This window comes from Cajanus cajan, chromosome 8, assembly GCF_000230855.2.
Source record: "Cajanus cajan strain Asha chromosome 8, NIPB_CcT2T_4, whole genome shotgun sequence".
Taxonomy (NCBI): domain Eukaryota; kingdom Viridiplantae; phylum Streptophyta; class Magnoliopsida; order Fabales; family Fabaceae; genus Cajanus; species Cajanus cajan.
In genome coordinates, this window is record NC_138524.1 from 12,771,557 (window position 1) to 12,798,150 (window position 26,594).

Below are 26,594 nucleotides of genomic sequence, written 5' to 3' on the forward strand. Positions count from 1 at the left end.
TTATTTTTTTCTGAATAAAAAAAAAATCACGTTTAAAACAATAGTACAAAAACCCATCAATTCATTAGTACAAAATTATCTTTTATTATTCTGTGTATCTTTTTTCCATTGAATTAAAGCCTAATCCTGATTGTAGTTTGAAATTATTGTTAGCTCGAAGAATTTTTTGTATAAGATAGTGATCCAATTCGATGATTTTTTCTTTCATACGATAGAAATTAAATACATACCTAACTAAATACATTCTCCTCAAAATAGATCAGTGACAAATTATATTTTTTTATTCATTAAAATTATAATAATGATAATATAATTATAATTTAAGATATTATGACATTATTCTAATATCTACCACTTGATTTGAAGTGTTTTAAATGTACGCAATTATATAAAGTTTAAATTTGTATTTTTTTATCGATAAAAAAGATTATAATAATGATAACTAAGTTGACTCCAGTGATTTGTTTAAATTTAAAGGCACACAATTATATTATATACTTAATTTAATTTTTATTATAAGACACAATTTAAAAAAGTAATGATATTTTTTATAATAAATTTTACAATTTTAATAAAATATTAATTCTATTATATACAGAAACACAAAATATTATGAGTGGTAAGGATAAGGATCTGATTAAGATGAATGTTAGAAATGTTAGAGATTTGGTGTTGTGTGTGTGACGCGGTAGATGGTAGTGACTGCTCTGTAGAAGAGCACGCACCCTATTCATTCATTCATACTATATAGTAGAAGAAGAACTACTCTGTCCCGTGCGAAACACTTCATCATATCATAAATTCGCACTTTCTAGAAACCAAACCCAAGTCTCCTCTTCCCATATTTCTCTTTTCTTTTCTTCTCTCCATCTCCCTCGTTTTTCTTTCCTCCACCGTCACACAAATCTTCAACCTATACAAGCACGGGATTCCCTTCAAACTAATCTAAAATAATAAAAAAATATTCTCTCATTTTCTCTCTTTTAATTCTGGCCTTACTTTGTTTGCTGCTCTTGTTTGTTGGTTTAAGGTTAAAGCGTCAGCGTGTTGTCTTTTCTTAAGTGTTCAACAAAGCAGCGTGAGTTTCAGTTTGAGTTTTCTTCAAGACTTGCTTTAACCACCAAAGAGAGAGAGAGATAGTTGCCATTGTTTGTTTACGTAAGTCACTTGTGAAAACAGAGTGGATAAAGATACAGCTAGCTTCAGGTTTTTCCGGGGATAAATCGGTGTTTCAACGCTAAAAATAACTAAACTAAACTTTGACTCTTCGCTGTTGGGCTAATTTACGTTTCAATTCTCTTTCTTCTTCCTTCAAGGAGTAAAGAAAAACCCAATAGTTTAATTTCTCAAGTTCTTTCTTTTTCCGACCCTTTGTATTTTTCCCCTCATCTGGGTTCTCATTGTAACGTTTGGGTGAAACTTAAACGAGAAGCTGAAAAGTGAAGGCCCTTCCCTCTCTTTTCTCTGACACCATGATTTTCGATAAAGGGTCAATGCAATCCAAGTCCAACCTTGACTGCTTCCTCCGCCGTACGACACCTGTTGTGCCCTCTCAGTTTCTCCCCAAGGTTTTACTTTTGTCTTTATTTTGTGAATTTTTCTTTCATTGTGTTTTGGGTTCCCTCAGATTGTTTGATCCCATGTTTTTTTCTTTCTTTTGTTGTGTTTTCGTTAACAGCACGAGATTCGAAACCTTAACCGTTTGTGGCACCCGTGGGAGAGAGAAGCGGTTGAGTACTTCACTTTGAGCGATCTCTGGAATCGCTTCCATGAATGGAGTGCTTATGGAGCTGGAGTTCCCATCTCCTTGTCCAATAGGGAGACACTTGTTCAGTACTATGTTCCTTACCTCTCTGCAATTCAAATATTCACCAGCAACACTTTCAGGTATGTTATGCCCATGCACATGAAGATATATAATACCAGTGCTGGGATTTTGGGGTTGTTCAATTGTTCTACTTGGAGAGATTAGTTTCGGAGTCTTTTGTATGGTATAATATCTGTTGGAAGAAGTCAGTCTCTTAAATCTATCAGTACTTCGAGAGATTAGTTTCTGCCTCTTTATCAGGAGATATGTCAATTTTAATGTTTTGTGACCAAATGGGGCTAGTTGGTGTTACTCTGAATGTTTATTATGGCCAATATTATATTATGCTTGTGAATTAGTTGTGATTTTGTAAATCATGTTGAGCATGGTTTTTGGATTGATGATTGGTTGTGGTAAATAGTAATATCAATCTTTGATTGAATGGGAACATGATGCGCAGATTTGAATTGAATTGGGTGTTTGTTTTCAGGGAAGAGACTGAGTCGGGTGAGTGTGAGACAAGGGATTCGTACAGCGATTCGTACAGTGAAGAGAGCGAGTGTGATAAGCTGTGGAGGTGGGATGGAAGTTCATCAGAAGAGGGAGGATCAGAGCATGATTCTCTTTGTCATATGAATGACCGATTGGGACACCTGTATTTTCAGTATTTCGAGAGATCAACTCCATATGGAAGAGTCCCTCTAATGGATAAGGTGCGTTGTTTTCTTCTTGTTGGTCATTTCTGACTTTTGCATCCCTTTTTTGGTTGCTTATTTACTTATTTTTATGTTCTGAACAGAATTGCATCTATATCTGGATTCTGATTTTCTTGTTGTTAATGAAGATGAGAACCAACAGATTAGGCATAGGGAGGGAACAGGGAATGTTCTGTTTTTAGAGGTGTATTGTAATCAACCAAAATCTCTAGTGATAGGGGCATCCATAAAGGCTAACTGTGGCTTTTGACTTTTCAATGTGAATCCAGAGAACTCATTTTTCTCTGATCATAATAACAACTTCGCACTTCCTAGTCTCTGCTATCTCTTTCTTCTGTGGAACCCCCACCCCCCTCTTCAATGTAATTTATATTATTCTTATTATTATACTTCTTGAGCATATGTTCTTCTTCCAAAACTTCTGCTGAATGTAGTTTTCACTTTTCAGTGTTTGGATTCTTGTGATCAATGATTTAACAAAAAAATAAATTCTTAATTCAGCTCTTCAATAAAGTAGCATATCACCACATTAATCTTTTGGAAGTTTTATTATTAAACTAAACCCTTAAGATACAAAATAGCAAGAGTTTTATCCAATTCAACGAGACTTCCACAAGTTGAGGGTATAAAAGAAAACCTTGAAAATAAAAACCGTAATCAATTTGTAAAGTGAAATTAAATATTTGTAAAATTAACTTTATGACAAAAATATTTTAAAGGAAAACGTGATAACAATTAATAATTAACGTTTGTTGACCAATTTGTTTTTCACTTTCAGATTACTGCATTAGCAGAGAGATATCCAGGGTTGATGACACTAAGAAGTGTAGATCTTTCCCCAGCTAGTTGGATGGCAGTTGCTTGGTAATTAATATTCTCTCTCTCTCTCTCTCTCTGACTATATCTGCATCTTAAACATGTTCTAATTTTGTTGTCCTTTTTACACCAAATTTCTGGTCCTTATGGTTGAATAAATTTTAAATTGATTTCAACATGTACCCTTGATGTTAGGCAATCTAATGCTGTTTAAGCATTTATTATATATGGCCAATTGATGAAAATGGGTCTTCCATGGTTACTGTTTCCAGGTACCCCATATATCATATTCCCATGGGCAGAACAATTAAAGATCTCTCAACATGCTTCCTCACATACCACACACTTTCATCTTCATTCCAAGGTATTATTCTTCCCTAATCCATGTGTCACACTACATAATCATGTACACTACAACTATTCTATGCCCTTTTAGCCTTTTAAAAGGTAACAAAGATCTTGAAACTTCAGCCTAACAAAGTAAAATTTTGGAAAGAGAATATGCACTACTGAATGGGACTTTATTTTTGGTCATGTGTGTGTATCTGTAGACATGGACCTTGATGATGATAACGAGGGAGCCCACGAGAAGAGGAAAGAAGGTGAAGGCATATCGCTGCCAGCATTTGGTTTGGCCACGTATAAGATGCAAGGGAATTTGTGGGTCTCAGGAAATTGTGGTAGGGACCAAGAAAAACTAGTCTCACTATTGAGCGTGGCAGATTCATGGTTGAAGCAACTAAGGGTCCAACATCATGACTTTAATTACTTCATGGGCGTTCGGCATGGCTAAAAGAATTAATGCCACCACTTTACAAATTGACCACTGAAAAAACCCTCTTCTTTCGGATATTTGGTTGTTGTTCCCTTGCTTGGACCATTAATTGCACTCTTTTTTTGCTTTTGAGTGTGAGGATTTGTTACTTTGTAGTACTAGTTGTTTAGTTAACCCTTGAGAGCAAGCATATTAGGACATGCCCTTGTGAGATTAAGGGTAAGGGTAATTGACTCCTTTGTAAGTAGAGTGAGTGGTAGGTGAGAGTTACTACACTACATAGGACTTTGAATTTGGATTATTATTGTGTATGAATCACTTGCTATATTGACCAATGATAGTTGACACGTGGAATGTTTTGTATATGCCACCGATTCACTGGCTGCTGTTTGCAAATAGATAAGCATCCCATGATGCCATCAACATTTCTTTATCGTTTTAGTTTTGGTGAAAAGAAAAGTGTTGAAGAATGCAATCTAATCTAATGCATCCGAAATGAATGAACGGTTGGCCATTTGCCATGCATGACATGTAGCTTCTGAGCTTTTTTTCCGCGTGGACCCGTCACATAATAACAGAATATTGCTAAGCAATGACATAGCACATGGAATGGCTTAATTGTACTTTGAAAAGAAAAAAATATTGGTTGTAAAATGTGCATAAATATCCTCACCTAAAATATGGACGAGAAATAACTAATAATGATTGATTTGATAATTAACCCATATCCATGTGCGGTTTAAGGTAGCCGCGTAATCGTCTTCATTTTTTATTTTGGAGTCTCGTCTTACTCTTTATTAGTTATTTTTATTTAGTTTTTATTAAATATCTGAAGTAATTTTTAATCTGGGGAAATTTAATTAAAGTTTATTTGAAATACTTTTTTCATTTTATAACAATTCTATTATACATTATAATTATTTTTATATGCTTATTGTTTTCTTATCAGTACTCTTTATTTTTTCTCTGAAAATAAACATGTACAAATGACGCCATTAAATGTTTCTAAAGGGATTTTTGTTATATTATCCTAGTATTGTTGCTTTTTGATTTTACTATTTAATTTTGATAATGTAATAGAACTTATTCAACTAACTAACCAGTGCTACTGCATTAAAAATTTATTTCTACAAATGGAGTTTTTGATTTTATGTTTTATGCAGTCTTTTGGTGGGGTTTGGTTTTGGGTGACAATGTGAAAGATGCTGCACGTTTCATAACTTTTATTATTATTGTGAATACCTAAGTTTGTCAGACCAACTTTTTTTTTTTTTTCATACTCTTTTTTACATAAAGAAAAGAAGACTGAGGGGGGTCTCGTTTTTTTAGATCGATTTATTTTTTATTTTTGGTTAGCTTTTTTATTTTCCCGTTTTTCTCATTTCTAAAAATTGGATTGGGTCATAATTTAAAAAAATATATATAACCAAATTAAGCTTGTAAGCTCATAAGTAAAACAGTAAAAATTGGATTATTTTGTTAAATATTAAAGGGATTGTTGTTTAACGAAAGAACTTATTAGGTTCTTTATTAGGTTCTTCACTCTAAGCGATTATGGTTAAATAATTTTATTTCATTGGTGTTGATATTGAAGTCTAAAGAGAATAATCAAGTTTTTGTAGAAAGAGAATGATGTTGGGTGAATTTTAAGTCCAACAAATCCATCGCATTCACAAAATACTAGCTATTTTTTTTACCCTCTTTCATTTATAAAATAACTAAAGAAGTTTCAACACATTTTCATTAGTTTATTGTTTTATTAGTTATTAAAAACTCAGTTTTTATGTTTAAATTGCCATACAAAAAATTATCATTTTATGACACATTTTATAATAATTCAATAATTATCACTAAAAATTACTTTTTTCTATGATATAAATATAATATATATTGATATATTCATAAAAAAAAAAAATGTAAGCATAAGTTATAGTGACATGTAATATACGTTATTAAATTTCATTCAAAATCAACACTTAAATTATGTATAATTATATGTTAAATTGATTTATACCTATATTTTTTAAAAGTTATTAATTTTTTTCAAAGGTTGTACAAATTCTCAAGAGAATGATACTTAACTCATTATTCATCTACTTGCACAATTTATTATGTTTTTGATAAGTATAAGACTTTCCTACTTCTATTTTCATTTGAACCACCCAAATAAGTTTTTAACAATGTCATTAGGAAATATCTTTTAATTTGTGAAAAATATAGGGATATGTTTAGGTATCTAAAGGGGTATATTCTTTTGATAATCATTTTTAGCCTTTACATTTGTTAGGCTATTACTCCTAGGTTATTGAGAAAAAATAAAATTAGGAAATCAAAAGTTTATAAAAACCCTTATCTTCCTTTATATACAATAAGAAATCTAAAAGAATTACAATTTTCCTAATAATAAGACAATCACTTATTTCATTATCTTTTATTTTATTTTATTTTTTAAAAATAAATATTAAGACATACTAAAATCTCTTTTCTCATAATGCATTATATATGTAAATATTTTTACACTATTATTTAATTATAAAATTGTTATATACGATAAATTTGTCGACTTTTATAATAATTTTCTTAAAAATAACACAAAATATATATATATATATATATATATATATTTATTAAAACAATTTTCTACTTCATAAATACTTCATTGTATCCATTATCTCTCACATTTATTTTAATTTGGATTTTTTTTGTCATGAAAGAATGAACATCACCCTTTTACCATACAAGTGTCTCTTATAGTTTCATATTAAAATGATCTATTATCTACTACAATAACTAAATTTTAAAATAATACATATTTTATCTTCAAAATTTAAATATTATCACTCTATATCATTTTTATATACTATATATTAAATATGAATAGCTACATTGTGCAAGAAAGTGTAATTTTTATCACTATATTTTTATCATTTTGATTTTATAATTTTCAATAAATTTTACTCAATAATAGAGTGTATGGTAAAAATAATGTGTTAGAAAGTGTATTACTAGCATTATCTTTTGATAATAATATATTTTTTACTTAGTTAAAAAATAAAAATTAACTTTTATGAATAAAAAAAAATTCATTCATTTTTTTAATTTTGATTTTTCCCTTTATTTTCTTTTCTCTCAAATAAATAGGGGATTAATTATCAAGGGATCTTAACTAAGTTAGTTGAGTAGAGTAGGCAATTTAGTATCAAGTTTGACTTTCATGAATAAGAAAAAGAAAATTAATTAATAATACATATACAAATTCTTATAGGTGTTTTTTTTTTTGTAAACCACAAATATAATTTATTAAAGAAAATCTTGTTTGAATCGTATGAGATTATTATGGTCAACAATTTTTTTTCCTGAATGTTTAACGTAGGGCATATTCAAAACCACTGAAATATTAAAAAAAATAAATAAGATAAAAACACTTGTAAAATGAAAAATAAAAAATAAAATAATCTTCACAAACTAGAAATAGCTCAAGTTAAAATCAGTTTTTTTTAAGCTAGAATCATTTAATTTCTCTAAAAATTTACTTTTAACTCATATATAAGTTAATTTTTTTTATCATGAATATTAAAGTTAATTTTAATTTAAAGAATTTTATTTTAGTTTTATAAAAAATAGTTATGACGAAATTTGTTTAGCATGCATGGTCACAGTGATATATAACTTTTGTTGAAAACATAAGTAAAACATTTGTATTTATTTTACTCAATTGGTGTTTTAGGTTATTGATAAACATTATATAAGATTATTAATTTATATTGCATAAAATAGATCTGAATCTCTAAACTGTTTTTCTTGAAAACACGAATTCTGGTGTAGATATTAATACAAATACAAGTCAAAAGCAATAAATATTATGGCAGATTACTGTTCTCTAGTTCAAGTTGCTTTCCCTTTAACACATCATAAAACAAAATATATAAAAATTCACTAACTTCTTCAAAGACATTAAAGGGGGTCTAAAGCTCCCATTTTCAATCCAAACAACAGGTTGTTTACCACTTTGATGTTGGGGATAAAAAAGTGGCCTAAATTTGAAAAAAAAAATAAACAAAACCTTTTAAGTAAGAGATTATAACCACCAACACTTTTTAAGTGAGAAAGTCATCAATTTGAAACAATGCAAAGAGATGATCAAAATTGAGAGTGGCAACCACCAACAAACCCATCACCTTTGCAATCACTGACACATGGGTTTTGGTCCTCAAAGTCAATGCATTGGTATCACGTAGCTGTTTGGCACTTTGACTTGTAGCTACTTCACTTTAGAGTTTAGATTTCGTTAATTTCATTAGTTTCATAAATTATAACCCAACTTGGATCACACAAAATGAGCAAATGACATGTCATACCACAAAATTCCTTGATCAAGTATTTTGTTTTTAAACTAGTCGATCAATGTTTATTTAAACTCTACATTAATACAGTTGCAGCTCCTTATTGACATTATTAGACATTGTATTACAGCAGTAAGAGCCGTTTGCTTTATATCGCTATATTTTAGAGAAAATATGTTATGAAAATATAAAATAGCTTACATTATCATTTAAAAGCTATATTTTAGAGAAAAAATGTTATGAAAATTTAAAATAGTTTATATTTTTATTTAATTATAATTTATCAAGTAAATGGTTGAATTAGCTCCAAAAATCGTATACCGCTCTTAAATTTAGTTCATAATTCTAATAAAACTTCAAAAAAAGTCATCAAAAATGTAATTTGTCACTCATTTGAGTCTTTTTATAAAATAAGTTCTATTTTTTAAACGAAAGTGTCTACATGACATCACAATGTCATGTGATGATATGATAATGTCATGTGATGATATGATAATGTCATGTGATATAGACATGGTACATATGTAGAGTAACATATGTTATATGACATATATGTATCATGTGATATATGACTATAATACTATCATTTTAATCTTTAAAATTGTAAAATTGTGTTAATTTAATTCTTGAAATTGTAATTTAATGTCACTTTAGTCTCTAAAATTTTAACTTAATGTCATTTCAGTCCCCAAACATTATCATATTTTTATTTTAGTCAAAATATTTACACAATAAAATATATAATTAAGTTAAGATTGTAAATATGATGATAAAATATTCATCCTTTAATTGTCAAAATTTTATTTTATTTTATTAATTTTATTTTATAATACATAAATAAAAAATTCTAGTATATATATATATATATATGTATGTATATAATAAAAAAATAGGATATTAAAGACTTAAAAAATATAATTTGTAGAAAATGAAAGTAATAGATTTTTTCACAATAGAAAAATAAGAAATAATTTATATAAAAGAATTAATTATGTATATAAATAAATATTATGATTGAATATATAAATTATATATGAAAAATGAATAAATAATTATTTTTAAATATATAAATTATATTTTATATTTATGATAAATAGTTTATATTGTAGCATAAGATTATTTTTATTTAATGATAATTTATTTTAATGATATTAATATTTAATTCATAAATATTTATAAAAAATAAAAACTAAATTAGATATGAGATTAAAATATTCCTTAAAATCTCTCTTGCCAAAGAAAAGTCTCTAAAATTGTACTTGTGCAATATAGTTGTTTATGTTTTATATATAAAGCTTGATACAATGTTAAATATCAAATTTTTAATATGATTTTAATATATTTATATCCAAATTTACAATATTAATTTAATTATCTATTTTATTGTGAAAATATTCAAGTTATAATTACTTGATTAAAATAAAATTATGATAATATTTGAGAACTAAAATGACATCAAGTTAAAATGTTAGATACTAAAATGACATTAAGTTACAATTTTATAAACTTAAGTAACATAATATTGTTGTTTCATAAATTAGTTATAATTATATGTTAAGAGGAATATATATGTCACGTGACATATCCACGTAACATGTGTCACTTTACATATGTATTGCGTATATAAAATATGATACTATTGTACCATGTATATACTTTTATTTTAAAAAAAATGAAGTTTATTTAATAGGATTTAAATGAGTGACAAATTACATTTTTAAAAATCTTTTTTGAGTTTCATTAGAACTAAGAATTAAATTGAGAGTGACATACAATTTTATGAACTAATTTAACCATTTACTCTAAATTATTATATTCTTTTTTCTTATTTATAACTTAAAAGACTTAACTTAAATTTTTATTTTTTAACAATTGAATTAATAAAATTTAATATAAATTATAAATTATTAAATAATATAACTCTACTAAAAGTTAGTTTTAGAATAACAAAGAGACTGAAAATAGATAAGCCTGAATGGTGCACAGGAATATGCGACTTTTAAAATTTGATGCTTATAAACCAAGCAAAGCAGCTTCCCCTATTCGAGGGGGAAATTGTTGTTCTCTTCTTTTGCCCCCACTTTCTCCTTGTGCTATGCTATGATGAATGGGTTGAGTTTAGGTCTCATAAAAGAAAATAAAAAACAATTCATTGCTGTTGATGAATCCAATCAATTCAACCACAATATGTGTGTTGTGTTGTATCCCATTCTCTCAAGTAGCGGATGTTCTTGACAAATTTGAAGCCCATGACATTATGACATGCGACCTACGTCAAACCAATCGTGCACCATGCTGAGTAATTATAGTTACAATTCCTAGTAACTAAACTCCTTCAACTGACGAATTTTTATTGGACAAGTGTAAACACCATGTCATCTAAGTATATATATGAAGTTCTTCCGTAAGCAATATAAATAAACTATCCGCAAAATGTGATAAAGCAATCATGATAAATTGATGCAATGATGCTCGACCCTATATATATATATATATATAATCTTCTCACATCTTTTTTGGTAGTTTTGCAGCATTTAAAATTGCATCATATTACGAGAGCTAGCTAGGTGTCACTTGCATGTGGTAGTTGAAGGATCATCATATATAGAGCAATTGAACAACAAAATATATTTTAAGTTTGAGCATTTTCATCTGCAGAAGTCATCATCTCATTATCAATGAGATATTGGACTTAAACAAGTGAATCATCTGTGTCAATTCAACTATATATTGACTCTGATCAAATATATAGACGTTTGAAAGTCATGCAATTGTCTTTTGTAGTCACAATTCACAATAAAATTCAGAAAAGACAAACAAATTAAAGAGGGCTCAAAATTTCAAAATACAATATCTAATCAATTTTGAAAATTAATTATGATCTTCAACTAATCTAGTCTTTAAATTAAAAACTAAAATAAAATTGGTTTCTAATGTTTAGGTTTATTAATTTGATTCTTGCCATGAATTTATTATTAAATATTTTAGTTCATGATGGTAGACTAAGACCGTCAAATTCATAAACCATGTTAAGGATAATCGTCAACTTTTAGAATTAAATTGGTTAACATAAGTTAGGAATGAAATTAATTAATGGATTTTTTAATTTCCAATGTTTTGATTCAAAGAAAAATAAATAAAGAGGAATACTTTTAATGGAGGGAAGGAAAAAAAAATAGTCTTTTTGTTTGATTTAAGAGAAAAAAAAAAAAAAAAGAAGGAAAAAGAGAAAAATACAAAATGTCCACTTTATTTGGTTTTAAAAAAGAATAAATAAAATATTATTTTAGCCTCATAAATATTACTTTTTTCAACATTTTTTATAAGAACCAGCTACCTAATTCATTGTAATTAAGGAAGTTGTTTAATGTAGTTGATAGGATTGAATTTGTTCTAAACTTATAATCTTTCTTCAAAAAATTACCTCCAAAATTAATGAAACTCTTAAGCTATCTAATACAAAAGTTACCTAACCAGAGAATCAAGATAGATACATGATAATTTAATTCCATCTTGTCAATTTAACCTTTCTTATCAAAAAGACTTTTACTCTATCAACTACTTATTGAATTAGGATAAATAATTTTAAGTAAGAAAATTTCTTATAAAAGAATAATTAGTACAAGAGACATTTTAATTAATGCAATTATTTGCACCCGAGGGGAAACAAAAAGTGTGTACAAGTGAATGTAAAGCTCCTTCTAACCTCATCAATATTACATCTCGAATAATTTCAAGATATTTTTTCTCAGTATTGTTGAAATTTATTAAAAATATAATACTAGAAATGAAGCAGGTTCAATAAGAATTGGAACCCACCAAATTTTATGATTTTAGATAAATTTTAACTAGTAATAAATAGTGTTTAAAAAAGTGTAACGATAGTGTTTCTCACTTCAAGATTTAAATCCAATTAGGTTTTAATTTCCAATTTTCTTTTGGACTGTTTGATCGGATGGTTTCTCACATTTCACCTCTTTCCCATTAGGATTTGAAGAACTCCATCACAACAAAAATTTCAAATTGCTTCCCAAAATACCCCTTCAATTTCATCAGCTCATTTACCAAATGTCAGCTATAAAGAACTTCAAAGTGATTCATACAAACTGATTCAGAAGAGGAGTAAAGCCCTGCAGTTCATTGAGGATAAGCATTGTGACTTTGTGATGAACTTACAAAAATTGTGTCACTTGGAATTTTTTGCTTATGGACAGAAGAGGAAGAATTAAGCTATTGTTACAACAGATTGTAAGCAGGCAGCTCTTGTATTTTGTTGATGTCTTCTAAGGATAACTCTCTCTCCAATTGTATTCGTGTTGCTTGCAGAACCTCCTAAAGCCATGGAATAATTTGCAGTGTCAATGCATTGCAAAAGTTGAAAAAACCAAACAACATATCATTGTGTTTCAGATAGTCATTACTAAAGCAGATTCTGAAAAAGGTAGAAGAAAATTTGGAAAGAAGTTTTTGTATATTAACTTTAAGGGGTGTTTGCTAGACAACAGATTTTTTCATGTCTCGGAATCATAATTCCTAGAAATCATCATTCTTAGGCACAATAAAAATTTGTTTAATTAGTCATAAATGTTTATGGAAATGTTTTTAAATATTATTTGGAAATTAAAATTTTTTACTGCATTAAATAAGGAAATAAAGGTAATATGACATTTTTCCATATTAAAATTATATTTTTATCTCAAAAAAATTACCATGAAAATATTTTTATGGGAAATCTATACAAAAAGCTTTCCCAGGAAATAATATTTCTTAATGATATATTTTTTAAATAAAAAACCAAACACAAGAAACTAATTTTCCAAATGTCAGATTCTCAGAAAAGTAAAAACTTTCTGTGCACCAAACATCCCCTAAGTGAAGAGTCTTTACTCTCCCTTGTTACAGTTTTGGTTCATTAATATGTTCCACGGTTCTCTCCAAAACTTGTTCTTAGCAAAGTTTTAATGCCCTTGTGCCATACGAGAGAATAAAATTGCTCTTACTATAAGGAAAAGGGGCCATAAATAAGATATGGAAATTAACTAATTTCAAATATCGTATCTTAATTGTAAAATTGGCCTTAGTATCATAGTCCATGCTATTTCTAAACTCTAAGCTGATCTATTTAATTTTGTTTTTCCTTTTCTGTGTAGCTGTAGAAGTAGGAGGCCTATGAGAGAAAGTCATGAAGGATGGGAGATGCAGAAAACACGGGGAATAAAAAGCATACGTTAAAATCCATGTAGGAAGCATGCATAGCCAGCCATTGCGCATCCATCATCTCGAAAGCTATACAATATAGAACATCAAATGCTTCTTCATTTTCTGCAGTAAGATGCAATAGGCTTATAAGCATTTGGAGCATCAAAAAGGAACTTGAATTGGTCAAATATATGCAATCATTTGACAGGGACCGATTAAGATGTAACACACCTCCTAATAACTTGACAAAATTCATTCCCGGAAGACATCGTGGCTTTTCTGCACAAAAAGCATTTAGTGAAAACGTTATTACAAAATGTACTACGCTTTCTCGATCATTTTTTGATAAAGAAAAACATTTACAAACGCCAAAAGGTCATCCTATTTTAATCATTGGTAAAACTGTTAACCAAATATAATGCATGTTATCATAAAAAAATTGTTGATCGAATGCTATGAGATTATATTGAAACTTTAGCAGTCAGTTTTATAAGAAAACATAATATCTTATTGTTATTTTCATTCTTTAGTTAATGAGGCCTGAGTAAGTTTTTTTTTTGGTGATCTAGTAGCCAAAATGTTAGAAATAGCCTTTCCTCCAAGGAAGTACAGATATACTTTAATCGGCAACCCTTTAACTCTTTCTACTAGCAGAATCAGTGGAATGATTAATGCATTGATAAATTGTACACAAACCTGAGCATAAATCCAACATCTGTATCAACATAAATGATATATTAATGCCAGCAGCAGCAAATGGATATTCCCATGTTGCTCTATTTCCATCTTTCTTCAACAACAGCCTGTGAAAAGATGCCTTCATTTGAATTTCCATAAAATTAGTAATAACTCATCTTTTCTGCCAAGATAGATATCAAGAAACTAAAATGAGAGGACATTAAGGCAGATCAAGTTCTTTCAGACGTGCAAAATAGAAGACACAAATGCATACCGGATATTTCCTTGCGAAAAACAGTAGATTTTCAAGGGAAATGAAGCCACATCCCCTGAGGAAATCAGGATATCAGACACAATACCTTAGATAGAAAATTTTTAGGTAATGGAAACATCAAGCATAATGAACTCTCTTTAAGGCTGTATGACCATGTTCTTTCATATAATATGCAATTACTAATAAGAAACTATGAAGACACCATATCAATTAATTTGGGATCCTCGTTAAAGATAAGGAAAGAATCCACTCTCTTTAAGTCTCTATAAACAATTGATATAATATTCAGTTAAAAAAATCAGAAATTGTCAAGTCGTCATGTTAATTTGGGATCCTCCATAAAGATATTGAAAGAATCTATCCATAGATGTTCTCTCTAGCCATGTCCTTGTGTATTTATGGCCTGAATTTAATCTGCAGTAATCTAATAAAATTGCTACATGAAGGGTCATCAAATTTCAGTGAAATAAAATGATTTGGTTTAACTCTGCCCCTAATTTAAAGAAACAATAAATGTGAGAGAGAAAAAATAGTGAAATTTTATGCTACTATAAACCTTAACAGCACTACAATGACATTATTTTCATATTTAATCAGCAAATTCTCACACAGGAAAAGTGACCAAAATGTCATGTGAGCTCTCATAAGAATAACATATCTGTGTACCTAAAGTCAGTCGATGGATTAGGACCTTGCCATCCCATATCTTTCCATTGGTCAGATATTAAGCCTTCCAGAGATACATTAGGAAAGGAACAATCCCATAAAGCTCTTAATGATTCCTGTTGAGAGTCAATGATATTATCAGTAAAATGTGGTAAGAGCATAACAGTCAAAAGTTGAAAGTATTCCTGAACTACAGGGTAGTCTTTTTCCCTGTGAACCAGAAATGAAGCTTGAATTTTCCAAGAGCAAACTTAAGTCTTAATATGTAAAGAAGCAAAATTGGTTCATGAAAAGAAGATGTACTTGATGATCAGGACGAGTCTCATCATAAGGCACTTGCACCCGTTCTTGAAGCCTATGAAGTCTTTCCTCCTGACATAAATATAAATATAATATCAAATTAAGCTCACTGTGTTTGTGATAATAGTAAGTCACAAGTAAAAATCACAGGAAATCAGAAGGAAAATTCAACAAATCACCAACTTCCGTTTTACCTCAACAGGACTCAAAGGATAGTCAACAAATTTTTCATTTTGCTTGGTGTTTATGCGGTGAAAGAGTCCTCCTATCCATGATCTTGATCCAACCATAGCATTAGCTACATGCAACAAATGTGGATCAGCACTGAAAGAAAGCTTGAATGATGATATAGGATAGAATCATCAAGTTGCAGTGTTGTTAAGTCATTACAGACTTTGACATGCTGAATTTCAGAACTGAAATAAGTCTTTTAATGCATTCTGCAAACTGTCTATGCTTTGTTTGTTAATACAGAAAATAGAATGCAGAAGAGGCATTCCTTTAAACTAACTTTTTGAAGAAAATCCCTGAGAAGTGAGATTAATCATTAATGGAAAGATTACTTTAATTTCATAAGTAGGCCTGAATTATCAAGAATGTTCCCAAAATGTAACTTCCAAATCAAAACTCAATCCTTATTGATAGAATTAACTAGGCAACTATATCACCATATTTGGAACGATAATGCCCATATGGAAGCATGGAAATCTGATAATTTAAGTATTTTACTGGAACTGTTTGAAACAACGTTCAGTAACCCTCCACATTCTCATTGACTCATACCATCAATCAATTAACACATTGATTTGAAAATAGTTGCAAAAATGTAAAGAAACCGAAAGAGATCAAGAGAAAAAGAAATCTACTCACTAAAACATTGAGTCAACTGAGATATTAAGTGAGTGGAATTTGGTGTCCATTCCAACTCTTCATCTTCCTTTCTCTGTCTCCAATAAATCTCATCCTCGTCAACCTACATTTCAATTTTGAAAGCATCCTTAAGCAAAAAGTAATATTATAAAGAGAATATGAACTACTTGTCAATCTACCAAAACTATTGACAAATTTCAATTCCAGGCACTTAAATGAATGAATCAAAGCATGATATCTCAAAGTGCTTATAACAGTAGGTCAGAAAAGTAAGGGAAGAAACAAAGTTTGGTTTTTGACTTAGCAAGAGATGCTTCGAGTTCCAGAAGCTATAAAATGAGAAGAAGAAGAAGAAGAAACATCTAGACAAAAGACTTCTGAACTAAATGGCAGATAACGAATACAGAAAACACTTGATACTACTACATCACTGTCAAGATCAAGAACTAATGGAAAAAAGAAATGCAAGTCAATTCAATTCACGTATGATAATTTATTTAAATGCATTACAGTTTGGTAAAAAGAGATAGTTTCTGAAAGATATGATAACTCTTTAATTCCTTTTGAAACTCTACATTATCAGCATTTTTCTTAAGGCCAATTTTCAGAGATGGATAGATATGAGAAAACAATGGTGAATTTACTTTGCGAAGAGAGGAACAAGAAGGAAAACATCGTTTACGCTTCCTCAGCCTCATGAGGGTGCAATCAGGAACAAGGGTGTTTCAACCTTTTTCCTTTAACCGAAAGCGGAAGGAAGAAAAAGACAAATCCATTTTGTAAGAAATGGGTGACCTATCTATGATTGCACTCAACTCATGCTCCCCTCCTATAATTCAACCTCCCCATCATTCCTATTCTGTTTATCCGCTGATTTCACCTGTAGCAATTACTAGAGAGAGAAAAATAAATATATAAAAAAACATAATTGAAGGGCAAACCTGAGGTTGGAAAAGCCATAATAAGAGGTTGAAATAGAAGGAGAAACATAAGAAAGGGGATCTCTCTTTTTGCTCAACTTTATGCTGTAAAGAAGTTAGTGATGCAAAAGAAGATTTGAAAAGTTGGGGTGGGTGTCTCTGCTCTGCCTAGCATTGAATTTTGCTTTTTCTAGCCCACCAACTTTTCATAAAAGACAAACATGATATTTGTCCTAGCATGGGAATAAAAACATGTAGATGTAATGCATCTTGTAACGCAATGCAATGTATTGGTTGTTGGTAGATACATAGATATGATAAAATGTACCTAGTATGTGATGTAAGGGTATCTGAGAAGAGGTGTGAGTGGTGATGTTGTTGTATGTACTTGGTGGTATTATTGATGTCAGAAAGAGAACCACTAGAACAGTAGAGGGAAGTGGTGGGGCCAGGGAACATGGGAAGTGGAAAAATGGCATTTTGTTTCAGAAAGAGTTTTGCATTGAGGGGAGAGGGGGCTTGTGATGGTTTGTTTTTTGGCTTTGGATGCCATACATTTTCCCTAATGCTAGCCTATACCGTAGTCCTCGCTGCCTCTTTTTCTCATCCTCCTCTCCAAATAATACCATCATTAATAATATTATTACAGACTCATTTTTTTCAAACGAGCATAATGTTTCTGCATAAAAAGCTGATTTTATTGGTGAACCTGTGGCAATAATCTTTCACATATTCTTGATTAATTCGAGAAAGGAAATTTTGACTCATGAAGTGGTGATTTTTCGTGCATGTTGTATTCAACCAAATTACCTTTGTATGGTTAACTAGCAACCGCTGGCTCATGGGAACGCATGAAAAACTTATTAAAATATGTTTTTTCTTATAATATTAGTAGCGATAATAAAGTTTGAATTTTTTTATTTATTTGCGTCGAAATATCAAATTCGAAGAGACTTTAAGAAGTACGTCTCAATAATCAAGCATTAATTCAGTACATATTTAATTGTTAAGAGTCACTAGTTCTATATAATGGGGAATAGATCCACGGGGAGAAGAAAAATCACAAGCAAATTTGAGTAATAGTAGAGCTAGCTTACGTGTGAATCGTGAATTTTACCATTTTTTTTTATATTAAAACGTTATTTATTTATTTATTTATTATCTTTGTATAACAAACTAATATTTTTATTTTTTTTATGAACTTTGTCTTTTTAGTTGAGAATTACTATTCTACTGAGTTAAAAAAATTGGTATATTATACGCTGGCAACAAAAAAAGATTATATTATAACTTACATGATAAAATATTTGCAATAATTAAATAATAGTAATTCAAACGTAAATTTTATAGAAGAATATTTATTAGGTTTAAAAATACTTTAGAATATTTTTCCGAAAGAATTTACAAAATTCAATTCAAATAATTGTTTTTTAAAAAAAATTGAAAAAAAAAACATTTTCAATAAACCAAACATGAAAAATTAACATTCTGAATTTCAAATTTATAATAAATTAAAAAAAAATCATGTACTAAACGTTGCTTAAACGTTTTTAGAATATTTTAGACAACAATTGCCAGTGCAATTTTTGTCGACAGGAATTGAGCCTTGTTATTTTAACAGAACAGATAATATGTGGACTTGTAAGAGTGTACCTGAAAAGCCCAATCCACATGGATTACGAGAAGACCAGCCCAATCCACTTTGACATTTATAGACTGTCGCTCAAGAATTGGTAGACATAGTTAAGTTTTCATAACGAATTTTATTATTAAAATATTAATACTGTATGTAATGTAGTATATAATTACAATTAATTATATTTTTTATACATAATCTAAAAAAATTACCTCAAAATTAAAGAAAATAACTTTTTGTTGCCCTATTTTGACGTTTAAGGAAATGTTTTCCTTTTCATCAATAGGATCCGTATATACTTGTGTATATCAAATCCATTCTTATTGATTATTAGATTTTAATTAAATAGCGAAGATTAATAAATAAATCAACGTGGTATTTTTAAATGACATGGCTATTATTTTAACATAACAATTAGTATGTGGACTTGTGAGACTGCAGCCGAAAGCCCAATCCACACGAGTTAGGTGTAGGACCAATCTCTTTGACATTAATAACTGTGTAGTTCAAGATTTGGGGTACTCTTAATTAAATAGCTTAATTTAGGTATTAATGAATAAATATTTAATAATATAATTTTATTTTATAATTGAAGTGCAAATAGGACTAAATTACTTTTAGAAAAACTATTTTCATCATAAGTTATCCTAAAAAATTTATTGAAATAAGTTAGTTATGAATATATCATTAGTTACTTTCATAATTCTTTTAAAATTAACCAGTGCACTTTAACTTTTAAGAAGTTAGATGAAAAGACTTCTATAAAAGTTAAGTGCATAATTGATTTTAAGTTATAAGAGAAATTCAATTCATTTTGTATTTTAATTTTCTTCTCTTCTCTTATAAGTGATTGTGAAAATGTTTATTGAAAGAAGATATGTGTTGTTTCTATAATCAAAGAGAAAATAATATTAAACTTTTTTATATATACTAAAAGTTGCTTTTATAAATTTTCTTGAAGACCTTGTTGAAATAGGTTGAAAATGGCCAATGCATAAATTCTGAATTATTTTTATAATAACAGAGTGATCACTCTGTTTTTCTACAAGATAGATAAAGTATAAATGTAATGTAGAAAAAGATAGAAAATAAATGTTGCGAAAAAATGCTACAAAAATTGTTAGACACATCTACATAATTCTATAAAAAAATCTGTGGTTATCAAATAACAGCTATAACAGAAAATTCTCGATAAAACTTAGGTAAATATTTGTAGATATATGGCACTAGAAATAATACTACACCCGTAAAAGTACAGAAAACACTAGAACATAATAGGCCTCTATATGCATGACGAAGTGACCTATAAATAAGTGACGAAGTGCATACCCTTTATATGTCTCATATAATAAAATTACCTCACTTTTTTTTTGACACAACTAATTCGCAGTTTCATATGCTTCGTTTTGAGCCACCCTCTCAGCAAATCAAAGCCTCGTTATTCAACAAGTTTGGTTGTGGTTGGTGATCACATACAGATACAGGTAACATATTCTACATTCATCAACTTAAATCATGACCACTTAGATATCAATTTTTCCTCATTACATACTTTATTCAATAAATTAACAGATAAAATGACGAAAAACTCGATGGAAGTTTTCTGAACTGGAGAAAGGAGAGACAAGGAAGTTGCACATGCACACTAATATTAATGATGTAATTCATTAACAGCAATAGATTCTTCACAACCACACGTGACACACCACTCACTTGATGGAACTTATACAGCCCATGAACCGTAGGTGATGGTGGGCATTTTATTTAAAGTAAGACACCAAAGGGGTTGCCTAGAGAGTAGAGACTAGAGAGTGGCTAGAAAAGCCACAAAACACAAAGAACATATTGCTGTTAATAATAACAAGAGCAATAATTATAACACAACATGAACCACATGCAGTGGTTTGATCAGATTAAATTGGAAAAGCCTCAATGATGGATGGGAGAGCGTTGATCTTGATGATGTTGTAACGTGCGAATCCTGTTTCCTTGAATAGCCACTTCCAATTCTCCTCGGTCCTCTCTTTGCCACCAGCGTTGTGAGCGAGAAGCATCATGTCAAATGCAATGCCAACGTCGGTGAAGAGTTCGTTCCCTTCAGGTCGCAGCACGTGATCCACAATGATCACTTTTCCGGTCTTCTCTGGTATTGCCTTCCTGCAGTTTTTCAATATCTTCACGCAGTGCTCGTCGCTCCAGTCATGCAGGATCCACTGGATCATTAATTCACCAAAACAATTTTAATTTGAAGCCTACGTAAGTCACCAAAATACTCTACATTCCCATATTTTTAACCCATTTGCATGCATTTGAAAAAGGAGAAAACTTACGTATAGTTTTTTAGGTATTGGGTTTTTGATACATACCTTCATGTAAATAGCATCAGCACTGGGAATGGACACAAACATGTCTCCACCAACATGGGTGATTCCATCATACTTGGGAGCAGTGGCAACCACATGAGGCAAGTCAAAGTTGATGGCATTGATGTGAGGGTAAGCCCTAACAATCTCGGAGAGAGAGCCTCCAATGCCTCCTCCCACATCAACCAAGGACTTAATCTTGTTGAACCCATCTTTGTAGCCACTGATGACAGCCTTGGACACAACCCTAGCCGTGCACACCATGCCCTCATTGAACAACTTGTTGTATTCTGGATCCAAACCCGTCATATCAAATTGCTCATGACCATGAAACCTGTGTACAATACAAATAAAGTCTTGTATCATTAAAAAATTATAAAAAAATAATAAGTGCTGATCAAAAATAAAATCTTTGAGAGTTTAAACTCAAAGTAAATAATATCATATAATATAGATATATAATCGAATTTATGATATACAACTTAAGATATCAAGCTCCTTGATAAAAATATATCATAACAACAACTACAAAATAACCCACCAACCTGAAGAAGGCAGTGCCATTTTTGGTCCCTTCTCTGATGATCTCACTGATGTAGTGGGTAGGGTTGAGGTGAATGGGGTGGTTCTCTAGCAGCAACATGGGTGCCAAGGTCATCTTTGTGTCACGTAGGATCCATTTGGAAGCACGTGTCAAGCCATAGAGGGTTTCTCCAGTTTCTGATTGTTCTGCACTGAAGATCTTTCTTCGCACCATCACTCTCAACACTCTTAGCAACAAAGAGGCATCCGGGGAGGGTGCATCTTCGATGTTCTCCACAATTTGAGACAATGATAGTGGTTTACCATAGCGGTCTATTATGTCAGCTATGCGCAGCTCTATGACAGCTTTTAAGGCCACAGAGTCTGTGAAGCATGTCATGTACCTCCATATTTCAACTTGTCCAAGCAATGCGTCTTGCTCCTCCTCGCTCAAACCCTGGTTACAAAATATAAGCAAAAGATCATGTGACTCATGTCAGAACAATATAAACATGGATGTTCTCAGGAAAAAAAAGGTTTTAGAGTAATATTTTTGGAGACTTCAAAAGTGCAAAGATTAACACCTTTCACTTCTCTTTATTTTTCTTCCATAACACCTTATACCACTTATTACACGTTACTTCTGTTGCTTTAAATTAACACTTTGTCCGCATGCAAATTGCTTCATTCAGCTAATATGGGAATAAATTTAGAGATGCAAAAAAATTGACCATATAACACATATATGTTACCTTTTATTTTATATAAATAAGTTTTTTAAACACCTTATTTTTAGATGATTCTCTAGAAAAACAGTTTTATATTAATCTAAATTTTTTATAGTTATTTCGTTCTCTATTTTTATTTAAGAGGATTTTTAAGAAAAGAATAAAATTTTCATTTTAGTAAACTAAAATAATCCTTTAATTATACTATGATAAAATGAAAGATTTAGTTACAATTAAAAATAAATTTTATATATCTTGCTTCGTGGATGCTTTCTTACTCTAAAATTTCGCATATTTTTTTCTAAATAAAATTTCTAAAACTCTATTTGTTACATATATATGACAATGCATCCATCGATAATTTCGGATAATTGTATTTAGTCACAGTTAGTGTGAACGGAAAACTAGACCAGAGGTGTCAACATGATCTTTTGGCCAAAGTTATGAATCACTAATCATTTTTTTCTTATTTAAATTATATATATTTTCATCCTCCACCCTAGCCAGTTATTTTTTATGACATTTACTTTATTTTATTGAATAAACAGTGTGTGTCGTATTTGTTGTCTACATCAAACACACTTATTTGCCAATTGAATAATGAAGAATCAGTCAACTCATTAATATATTTACCAATTGAACGGAGAAATAATCTAGTCATTTGAACAACCCAAATATTTAATAAAACAAAAGACCAATAAAGCAATCAAAAACCGACTAAAATTAATTATGTCAAAAAATTTATTGGAATTTAATTTTTTAAATTCTTTTGGAAAATATTTTTAAAACTAAACAAATATTCTCATATAAAATTTATGTTTGAATTACTATTATTTAATTATTACAAATATTTTGTCATATAAGTTATGTATTATAATCTTTTAACTCTGTAAAATAGTAATTTTCATTTACACAGACAAATCAAATAGACAAAGTTGGAACCACTTGGGTTGGAGATTTGGAGTGAAAGTTGGAATAATATGCAATAAATCATAAATTTGAATTTTGATATCATTATTATAATTTTTAAGAATAAAAAATAGACAAAGTTCATTAAAAGCATAAAAGTATTTTTATGCAAAGATTATATATATATATATATATATATATATATATATATATATATATTTATGTGATTTTTTTTTTGGTAAAATTCACGATTCATACGTAAGAAAGCTTCATAATTACTCAATATTGCTTTAGATTTTTTCTTCTGCCCGTGGGTCTATTTTTATTTATTTATTCATGTGTTTGAACACAAATATCCAGAGAATTTACTACACTTAGCAATTAGCATCCTATTCAACTAACGAGGCTAAACCTTTTTAATTTCTCCTCGTAATCTATTTCTTTTTGTTATATAGAACTTATGACTTATACAATTAAATACGTACGAAATGTTTGATTGTTGAGACTTTTCTTAAACTTGAAATTAAATATATCGACTCAAATAAATATTAAATTCAAACTTTATCATTTACTTATACCATGGGAGTTATAAAGATAAAATAATCTAAAAAAACATGTTATAGATTATGAAAAAAAGGTTAAATATTTTTTCTCTTAAATTTAAAATTGATTTTTTAGTCATTGTAATCTGAAAAAAAAATTAACTCTTCTACTAAAATTTCATTAATGAATCTGTTAAATATTATAGCACAAAATTAACATAATAGTATTTTTGTTAGTGAAACATCATATTAATGTTGCATAATTATTTTGATTAATATTATATAATTGTCTCAATTTATCATTATTAATTATATTATTTGTGGCATGAGAAATTAAAACAATATTTTTTACAATTATAAAGATTAAAAAAATAAATTATATTCACCAATAAAAGCTTCTTTTATGTAGAAACTGTGTTTATTTGATAATCTATATGTATTTTGACGCTTTAAAGATCTATTTGTGTAAGTTTAAAAAAAATTATTTTGTAATAACTTATTTTTTAAACTCTTTTCAAATGATAATTGAGAGCAAAAATTTCATTAAAAGAATTAGTCAAATTTTTGGATAAAAATTAATTATTGATAAAATTAGTGAATATTGTAGTAATAACATAATTATTAAGAAATATTGTTTTCAACATTTTTTTTTCTTTCATCCTTGTAAAAAAAAACTGTTTTCAACAATTAGTTTTTAATATAAAAAATTGGAACATATTTTCTCTGAAAAATTATATCATTATTATAAATGCTTTTAAGAATATTTTTAAAATAAAACATTTTCCATAAAATTTGAAGAAAAAAACACAAAGTTCTCTTTTAACAAAAAAAAATGACACTTTTATTGTATTTTTTTATTCATACGTATTTATTGTATAAATTCTGGAAAAAAAATCATCATGATTAAAAATATATTTAAAAAACCATTATAAACTATTTTTAAAATAAAATCAATTCATTATTATAACAATTCTATTCAAAGATTTTATATATATATATATATATATATATATATATATATATATATATATATATATATTTCACTGGCAGTGGTTACAAAGTTGCTGTAAAAATAAAAAAGCATTAGTTACAAGGTTCTAATTTTCTAAACAGTACTACTTGTTTGGTTTTAATTCCATTCACTTTAAGACATATTTAAACATCCAAAGTGAATGGTCAAATTAAACATATTCCCCTGCATGTAAGACTTTTTTTATACATAATCAGCAATGCAAGCTCAATGGTGCCCTCTGCTTTAATCACATACAGTTCTTAAAATAAATTCCATTTCCAGAAGAGTTTTTCAAAGTCCTTATTCTCTCACCAGCGAGAGAAGTGTGGAACTCGAACTGGGGAAGGCAAGGTACTACCGGTCCAGTACTGGCCACAAAACCAAACTGGGATCAAGAGTAACAAACCTCAATTATTCAAACTTTAGCTCACTAATTAATTCAGTGTTTCCAAACATGCCAAAAATTTAAACCATGTTAAATATAAAGGTCCTAAAACTACTTTTATATGTAACAATGCATGCAAACTGTCACAAATTTAAAGAAACATGATCACATTATCCCTTAATTAGCTTGTACCTACCCTTCAGTTTTACACATGAATTTAACATCATATTATCCTCCCAAAAAAGCAGAAAGCTAGAAACCTAGCTCATGAAATACCATCAGAAATCAGGAAAATATGTGGCTCCTTCAACAAGAAACATGAAAATGACTCCTGAATTTAAAATTGGAGCATATTATATATCGATCCATGAATGGTTTTGGTTGAGTGTCAAAGCAACACCCATCACCGAAAGTCAATGGCTATGACAAAACCCACCAAAATCCAATCAGATTCTTAAACCTTATAACCTCTGTCTTTTATTAAAATATGTGAGATATTATGCATATTAGCACAACAATTAACCCAAAATACTAATATAACTGCTGATCTTGTGGTACTTTGCCAAGAGTTCTTAAAACAAAAGACAATTCATTTAGAGCTTTTAAGTTTGCAATCTCTCTATGTAGGGTAACTAACAAATAGAGTATATACTCTGTAAAATTACATAAACAGGCAGAGATATATATAGTAATTAAACTTGAGGTTACATTATTAATTAAGATTATTTTAGTGTTAACCATATAGTGTAGCTCCATTATTTCATACGCACCTTGAATTCCAAAGGTGGGGAGAGAGTGGAAAGAACAGTCTCCATGTTGTGTGGAATTCTATTCAAAGACAACTGCGTGCTCACTGAAGGAAGCCTTTCTTTTACTTACAACAAAGGCTTCCAGTTATTGACTTCGGAGTTGAAATGGCTTCGAAATGAATCTTTATATATACATAAGAAGGGCATACTATTAACACATTTTCTACCACACTTTTTTTTATATATATATAATTTATTAATAAGTATAAATTTTTGTGTGGTCCAATGTATATTAAATGAATTTATTTGTGATTTTGTAATTTTTATAAAGTCTAGACCAATTACATAAATAAAGCGTGTTACAAGAAAAGTGTTATGCTAAAA

General features: G+C 29.2%; 3 protein-coding genes across 7 annotated transcripts; 1 reads left to right on the forward strand and 2 right to left on the reverse strand.

The window, feature by feature from the left end:
• The first annotated feature begins 725 nt into the window (after positions 1-725).
• On the forward strand, positions 726-4,479 carry LOC109815251 (uncharacterized). Its single transcript, XM_020379908.3, has 6 exons — positions 726-1,568; positions 1,679-1,887; positions 2,298-2,520; positions 3,302-3,387; positions 3,612-3,703; positions 3,891-4,479. The coding sequence occupies exons 1-6, from the start codon at positions 1,473-1,475 to the stop codon at positions 4,130-4,132; spliced, it is 948 nt and encodes a 315-aa protein (XP_020235497.1). The 5' UTR covers positions 726-1,472; the 3' UTR covers positions 4,133-4,479.
• Positions 4,480-12,480: 8,001 nt separating this feature from the next.
• Positions 12,481-17,974, reverse strand: LOC109815227 (ELMO/CED-12 family protein). 5 transcript variants are annotated; one of them, XM_029274749.2, is made up of 10 exons: positions 17,693-17,974; positions 16,445-16,547; positions 15,769-15,872; positions 15,578-15,646; positions 15,275-15,390; positions 14,609-14,663; positions 14,353-14,473; positions 13,888-13,935; positions 13,685-13,779; positions 12,481-12,789 (listed from the first exon to the last, which is right to left on the reverse strand). In XM_029274749.2, exons 3-10 carry the CDS (start codon positions 15,862-15,864, stop codon positions 12,694-12,696), a joined length of 696 nt encoding a protein of 231 aa, XP_029130582.1. In that variant the 5' UTR covers positions 15,865-15,872; positions 16,445-16,547; positions 17,693-17,974; the 3' UTR covers positions 12,481-12,693. The 5 variants fall into 5 exon arrangements, with proteins under 5 accessions (XP_029130582.1, XP_020235470.1, XP_020235468.1 ...); XM_020379881.3 differs by lacking the exon at positions 17,693-17,974 and adding an exon at positions 17,386-17,581; XM_020379879.3 differs by lacking the exon at positions 17,693-17,974 and adding an exon at positions 17,089-17,233.
• A 2,665-nt stretch (positions 17,975-20,639) lies between these two features.
• On the reverse strand, positions 20,640-26,391 carry LOC109815244 ((R,S)-reticuline 7-O-methyltransferase). Its single transcript, XM_020379900.2, has 4 exons — positions 26,232-26,391; positions 21,909-22,342; positions 21,367-21,697; positions 20,640-21,213 (listed from the first exon to the last, which is right to left on the reverse strand). The coding sequence occupies exons 1-4, from the start codon at positions 26,274-26,276 to the stop codon at positions 20,914-20,916; spliced, it is 1,110 nt and encodes a 369-aa protein (XP_020235489.1). The 5' UTR covers positions 26,277-26,391; the 3' UTR covers positions 20,640-20,913.
• Positions 26,392-26,594: the final 203 nt, after the last annotated feature.